Source organism: Sus scrofa, unplaced genomic scaffold, assembly GCF_000003025.6.
Source record: "Sus scrofa isolate TJ Tabasco breed Duroc unplaced genomic scaffold, Sscrofa11.1 Contig1644, whole genome shotgun sequence".
In the NCBI taxonomy this organism is placed as follows: Eukaryota; Metazoa; Chordata; class Mammalia; order Artiodactyla; family Suidae; genus Sus; species Sus scrofa.
In genome coordinates this window covers 1-7,597 of record NW_018084925.1, presented here as the reverse complement: position 1 = coordinate 7,597, position 7,597 = coordinate 1, and the positions used below count along the sequence as shown (strand labels likewise).

General features: G+C 39.1%; 1 protein-coding gene across 1 annotated transcript; it reads right to left on the bottom strand.

Annotated features, from left to right (window-relative positions):
- Positions 1-601: 601 nt before the first annotated feature.
- LOC110258238 (olfactory receptor 4C12-like) lies at positions 602-4,326 on the bottom strand. Its single transcript, XM_021081428.1, is given in 4 exon segments — positions 602-716; positions 718-1,193; positions 1,891-2,071; positions 4,301-4,326. Coding segments are annotated over 4 exon segments (798 nt in total).
- Between the last annotated feature and the right edge of the window lie 3,271 nt (positions 4,327-7,597).

Genomic DNA, 7,597 nt, shown 5'->3' with positions numbered 1-7,597 from the left:
CAAAGACACATATACTCTGATGTTCATTGCAGCACTCTTTTCAATGACCAAGACATGGAAACAACCTAAATGTCCATCGACAGAGGAGTGGATCAAGAAGATGTGGTACATATACTCAATGGAATATTAGCCATTAAAAGGAACGAAATACCAACATTTTTAGCAACATGGATGGACCTAGAAACTATCATGCTAAGTGAAGTCAGCCATACAATGAGACACCAACATCAAATGCTATCATTGACATGTGGACACTGAAAAAAGGACAGACTGAACTTTGCAGAACAGATGCTGACTCACAGACATTGAAAAATTTATGGTCTCTGGAGGAGACAGTTTGGGGGGTGGGAGGATGTGCTTGGGCTGTGGGATGGAAATCCTATGAAATTGGATTGTTATGATCATTATACAACTACAGATGTGATAAATTCATTTGAGTAATAAAGAAAAAAATTTAAAAATTTTAAAAAAAGAAAAAGATCAACAAAATTGATAAACCTTTAGCCAGACTCATCAAGAAAAAAAAAAGCAAGAGGTTTCAAATAAAAAAAAATTAGAAATGATAAAGAAGTTACACCTGACACTGCCGAAATACAAAGGATTATGAGAGACTACTATGAGCAACTGTGTGCCTAATTGTATGAAAGAAAGCAACGGTTTCATCAATGGGCAGAATGGTCACTGGGCACAGATACACAAAGATACAGGGCACAAAAGACAACTACTGTGATGTGAGAGATACAAGTGGAAAGGGCTTTGTGCTCTGCCCCCAAGCTATAGTTCTTTAGGGAATGTAAGATGACCAAAAAGGAAATCAACATGAGGAAAAAATTAAACAGACAGATGAACCCACTGCTGGCTTCAACAAAGAGACCCAGGGTATGAGTGTCCATGCAGACGAGTTTCAGTAAAGGGTACAAGTCACACATGAAGTAATCTATGACTTTGGGACCACAGAAGAGCAGCCCAACAATAAAAAGAATCTGAAAGGTTGCATGGAGAAGTCCTCCAGTCCAGGCCCCTCCCAGCAGAATACACAGCCTGTGGCTCATGATGGCCGTGTCGTGCAGAGGTCTACAGATGGCCATGTAGCAGTCATAGGCCATCACCCTCAATAGGATAATCTCAGTAGCACTGAAAATGTGTTCAGCATAGACTTGAGCCATGCACCCATTAAAGGACATAATTTTCTTCTTGTTAAGGAGTCCACAATCAACTTAGGAGCTAGCTGAACAAGAAGAATAAATTGTGTCTATCAGGGAAAGATGAGTCAGGAAGAAGTACACAGGGGAGTTCAGAGCCTGGCTGGTGGTAATCGTAACCACAGAGCAGGTTGCCTGAGTTATCATGTTAAAACCAAAAATACCACAGACACTATGTTTTGCATTTGAGGCTTCTGGGTAATACTGATTAAAATGAATTTGATCACATTCCTTTCATTCTCCATCTATGTGGTGTGGAAGATAAAAACTCCGGGAAAGAATGCTTTACCTTTAAAAAAAAAAAGAAAAAGAAAAAAAGACAGGAAAGGGAAAAAGAACCATGAAAGAATTAAATACACAAAATTCCGGGTTTTTTTACAGACTCTGATTTTAATCCATACTACTTATACTATAGTCAATAAGTGAAGTCTGGATAAACCACCACATCCCTTTGATGCAAAGTCTATTCCATTTACATGATGAAGAAATATACAAGCACTCAATTAAAATTTAAGATAGTATATAAAACTAAGGATTGTCACTGTTAATTTTCACTTTTTCCTAAACCTAAGATTCCATTATTCCTTTCATCTTTATTTATTCTTATAGCAAAAGGGTGGTGAAGGGTGAAATGAATTTTCCCTGCTGTATCTGGGTGAGGTAACAACAAGGTACCCAGAAAGGAAACCTCTTCTGGGTGATCCCATAGATGCTTCATCAAGAAGCTAGCTTCAGGGTTCCAAGCCCCAGGAGCGTGGTCCCCTTTCTGGACAGCCCAGTGCATCAGAGAATCCGTCCAGGGCCAAGAACACTTGGGAAGAAAGTTGAATGCACTTCTAATTGCCAACTCTTCTCTAGAGAAGATGGCCCTGGGGATCAACAACCAAACTGTTTAATTTTTATAATTCCATGAAGGTCTGCACCAAAGGTGAGATTTCAAAATCAAAATCAGATGAAAACCCCAAACTTGACTCATTCATCCTCATTATTTCACTTATTACTTAACTTTTTTTGTAAACCTTGAGGTAGTTAGAACTTTTGTTTTGTTTTGTTTTGTTTTTAGGCCACACCTGCAGCATATGGAAGTTCCCAGGCTAGAGGTCAAATCAGAGCTGCAGCTCCCAGCCTACACCACAACCACAGCAACACAGGATTCAAGCCATGTCTGCAACCTACACCACAGCTCACTGCAACACCAAATGTTTAACCCACTGAGTGAGGCCAGGGATTGAACACGCATCCTCATGGATACTAATTGGGCTTGTTACCACTGAGCCACAATGGGAACTTCCTAGCACATATTTTTAAAACAGTTCTCTTATGGATGTCTTTGATAGTCTCTGTTAATTGACAGACTGAAACACAGGATTACTCTCTCCCTCTGTTCTAGACCTAGACAGTGCCTAATAACACTCAAATCCTCTAATATATATATTTTTGGAAAAATGGGAAATGTAGTAAAGTGTTACTCTCACAAAATAATCCTGATCTTCCACCAAAGGCAACCAAACTGCAAATGAGAGGAAAGAACATCAGCAAACTTCTCCCTAAGCAGAGAAATCTTTGTCACTTGTTAAATTCCCAATACTAACATTATGAAATACAAACTTTTACTCTAAATCTGCTTTTTCTCATTCTTAATATAATTAGAGATTAATTTTTACACCATATAATTCCGATAATAATCATTAATTTGTTTGAGTTTTGCAATGTGCTAGGCACTATACTAAGTGATTTATATGCATTATTTGACATAATCTTCAAGACAGTCTTATGAGGTTAGTAAACTCTTATCTGTATTTTAAAGAAAATGAAATCATGGTTACAAGAAGATGAATGTCTTGCCCAGAAGTCAATGATAAAGAAAAACTAATAGAGAAGACAGTATGCAAATCCAGGATGTCTGTCTCTGTTTGGCACGTAATTGCTCCCCAGCAGAAACACAGTTTACTTCTGGGAGTCGGAATTGCCAGATTTTGAAGAACAATCTTGTGAGGTTGTTACACTATTATCTATAGTTTAAAGGGAAGGACACTTTGGTTATAAGAAGGTAAATAACTTGCCCAAGTTATAACAGTAAAAAAGAAAGATAAATAGAGGAGCTTATATTCAAAACCAGAATTCTATCTCTAGCTCTTTAGAACTTAGTGCATCTTGAGTATAGATCCAGTTTACTTCTAAGAATCAGCAATGCCAGACTCTGGACAAGGCCACCACCTATGACCATATGTAATCCATAGCACTTCTTTCACTAACCTATGAGACATAGCATCAGATGTTAATAAAGGGTCTATTTGACAAATCCAGAATTCTTTTGTGCTAAAATATCAACTCATATGCCCTTTAAAGATGAGGAAACTGAGGCCCAAAGAAGAAACACAGATAACTGATTAGTAGAAGACAAGAATCCAAGTCTTCTTCTTTTTTTTTTTTTTTTTTTTTTTTTTTCCTTTTTGGCTAGGGGTCAAATCTGGGCTGCAGCTGCTGGCCTATGCCACAGCCACAGCAACACCAGATCTGAGCCACATCTTCAACCTATGCCATAACTTGCAGCAATAACAGATTCTTATTCCATGTGCAAGTCCAGGGATCAAACCCCCTTCCTCACAGATACTAGTTGGATTCTTTTTTTTCTTTTTTTTTTTTTTTTTGGTCTTTTTGTCTTTTCCTGGGCTGCACCTGTGGCACATGGAGGTTCCCAGGCTAAGGGTCCAATCAGAGCTGTAGCCACTGGCCTATGCCACAGCCGCAGCAATGCAAGATCTGAGCCACATCTGCGACCTACACCACAGCTCACAGCAACACTGGATCCTCAACCCAATGAGCAAGGCCAGGGATTTAACCCACAACTTCATGGTTCCTAGTCAGATTTGCTAACAACTGAACCATGATGGGAACTCCACTAGTTGGATTCTTAATCCACTGAGACACAGCGGGAACTCCACAATCCAAGTCTTCTAATCCCCAATTGCCTTGGGAGACTGACCTAAGAAAACATTTCTACGGCTTTGTCAGAGAATTTTTGCCTATATTTTCCTCTAAGAAAAGCTAGCAATCATCTTTTGGTGTGTTCTTCTTAGCTGTTTTGGTTAACTTACCAGTCCAAAACCCCACTGATTACCATTGGGTAGCAATTCTAGCATCCCTTGCAAAAGGTATTATTCAGAAAAGAGAAATTTTTTTCATTACCCTTTTTAGGACTGGAGAAGCATCATTCAGAAGAACACCCTTAGTTTTTCTCTTGCCTTATTAGCTAGAATTGTGTAACATGCCTATCCCTAAATTTATCACTAGAAAGAAGAATATTGTCATAATTACTTTAGACTAATCCAGATTCACACTATGACTGGGGTTGGACCACACTTTCCTACAAACACATGGCCACCTGACCCCAGAACAAACTGAATTTTGGTCAAAGGAAAGATGGGAATAGCTACTCTGTGGACAACTAACACTCTCTGCCATACTTAACATGCCTTGATTGATTACTCCCTTTTTCCTCCTATGTCCTTAACTTTCTTTCTCCTCCCCCCCAACTCCTCCTCCTCTAACTGAGACACAACAGTTGAGTAACTTATCCAAGAATACAGAGTTAAGTCAGGAGTCAGTAAATGATGGTCAATAGTATTACAGGCATGGAAAAGGCAAAAATTACTCTCAACTTATCTTATAAAATATTTTCCAAAAGTTCTCTATGCATAATGTACTAGATGGATGATTTTGTGTGCTATCTTTTGATGTCCTACTCAATAACCCCAATTTATTTAAGCTGTTTTACAGGTTCTGATCAATTAAGTGACATGCATAGAATCTTACAATAAAAAGAAGAACCTGGAATCACACCTAAGTTTGTGTCTTTGGTGTATTATTTCTCCAGGACTCTACCATGTCCCAGTCATACAGAGGATGGATGTCCCTGGTCCTAAGTCTGAACATCTCTGCAATCATCAGGAAATTTCCAGAATGAAAACTCCCAAGATTATATTTAGGCAGATCTCTGAGATGGGGACCTAAAGGTAGGAAAGAAAGATAAGAAGTATTCTCTTTTCCCTATGATTCTCACTTATGGTCACTGCTGCACATGGGATCTGTCTGAGGAATGTGTCCTGCCCTCCACTGAGGGTAGAACCAAAGCCTCTTGAAAATGCACAGCTGGTCTGAATCAGCACCTGCTCTCCTACCATTTCCAGGGCATAAAATATATCATGGCAGTGGTGTCCAGTGCACTAGAATAACATCATTGCTTTGCATTTAGTTCAGGCTGTATGTCAACCCAAACTCTACTGATTATTAGCTTTTTGATCTTGGTCAAATGACAGTCACAGTGAGCATCAATTTTCTTACACATAAAATAGAATTATACCTCCCACTTGCAGATTATGCGAGAATTAGATGAAATACCACAATTAGCTGAGTGATGTAAATATAAAGTGTTATAGTATTTGTTAGTCTCATTTGCATCCACATTTCTTTTATCTCCAGTAAACTTTCAAGGACTCTCAACTTTGTGTCAGATTTTTTTGGTGAAGAGAATGCCAAACACTCATAGAACGATTTCTGAATTATAATGACTTTTGAATCAGTACTCAGCATTTTAAAACCTAGCCTTTCTTCTCTCTTAATTTCTGTATTTGCCCAGATTGTATTAACAATAAGAGTAAAGAAGCTAAGTGAGTCGAAACAATTCTTTCTGGAAATCTGAATCAGTCAAACCATGAGCTCTGATTTCCTATATGGAAAGTGACAACAGACCACAGGGAGTTTTACTCTATGCCAGGGAGGGACTGTTGTAAGCAGTTTACATATGGTATCTCATAGAACTCCCATGACATTCTGTGATGGATACTCTTATCTCTCATCATCGCCTTTTTACAGGTGCGGGAACCCAGGTAAATACAGGATGAGGAACTTGCCCATGATCACATAGCTATCAAATAGAACATTCAGCAAAACTCTTAATCATGATTCAGAGTTTTTATCATTATATGCAGTTTCTCTCACCTACATGTCTCTATCCACAGGGTATTAACTGTAGAAGAGCAGTTTTGCAGGGACTTGGTCATTTTCACACGTCATCTTGGTTAATCCTCCCTAGAACTCTGTGAGAGAGGCATTAGTAAAGTTGTCTTACACACACTGATAGGTTCATGCATCCATAATCCCATGACTAGAACATTCTATGCCTTCGGTCCCAGACTCTGAAATCATTTCCTAAACAGTCAGAGAGGGGCTGCAAACCCAGCCCAGATGGCTGTCCCCCTCCTCTTAGTCACAGATGCCATGGCCACAAGAGAGAAATAATAAACTGGTTTGGCTGTCTTCTTGGTTAAAGTTGCTAATTCTAATCCTCTGGGAATTGAGAAATCAGAGACTTCCTAATTCCTTGCCCTTGAATAATACCTATTTAAATATTTCTCTGTCAGCGCACACACAAATATTGATAAGGATAAACTCAGGAAGACCATATAAATATAACCAGCCATGGATCACAGAAGCCAATGGTTTTGAGTTTCCAACTCATTGGGATCCAGACTTCCAAGAACCAAAGGAGATCTCTCCAGGCTGAGCACAGGCTTACTAAGAAAAATGTTTAAAAGAGCTAACTTCAGGGAATTGGCAACTTCAAAGCAAGTTTTTTGCTGCTTATTTTATGGTGCTTGCAATCCCTAATTTTCTTTTTTTTTTTTTTTTTTTTTTTTCTTTTTGCCATTTCTTGGGACGCTCCCGTGGCATATGGAGATTCCCAGGCTAGTGGTCCAATCAGACCTGTAGCCACCAGCCTATGCCAGAGCCACAGCAACGCAGGATCCAAGCCGAGTCTGCAACCTACACCGCAGCTCACAGCAACACCGGATCGATAACCCACTGAGCAAGGGCAGCGATCGAACCCCCAACCTCATGGTTCCTAGTCGGATTCATTAACCACTGCGCCACGACAGGAACTCCCCTGATTTTTCTATTTTAACACTGTTTGCTATTGTTGGGGCTTTAAATAAGGATAGACCTCAGATCAAGCGCTCTTTTAATATGCTTCTTTTGGACATCAAAAAAGAATGACCTATGTATAGTTAAGGTGGCATATAGAGATATCCTCCAATGGTTAGGTTTTTCTTTTTCATTTTCTTTTGAAGCCAAATGCTTTGGAAGTTGTCTGACTAGAGATCATTATCTGAGCTAAGATGCTGTGACTCACACTCACATGGTGGCATGAACCGAGTCCATGATCTCAGCATTATTTAAAAAGTCTCTTTCAGCAACCATTTTCAAGTCATCAAGTGAGGAAAAGGAACTACACTTAAGATAAAAATAAATAAATCTTTAAAGCAGCCATCAGTGATGAGTCCATGGCTGCTACCTCCAGCAAGTGTGCTTTATGAATATTGCTTTTATATGCT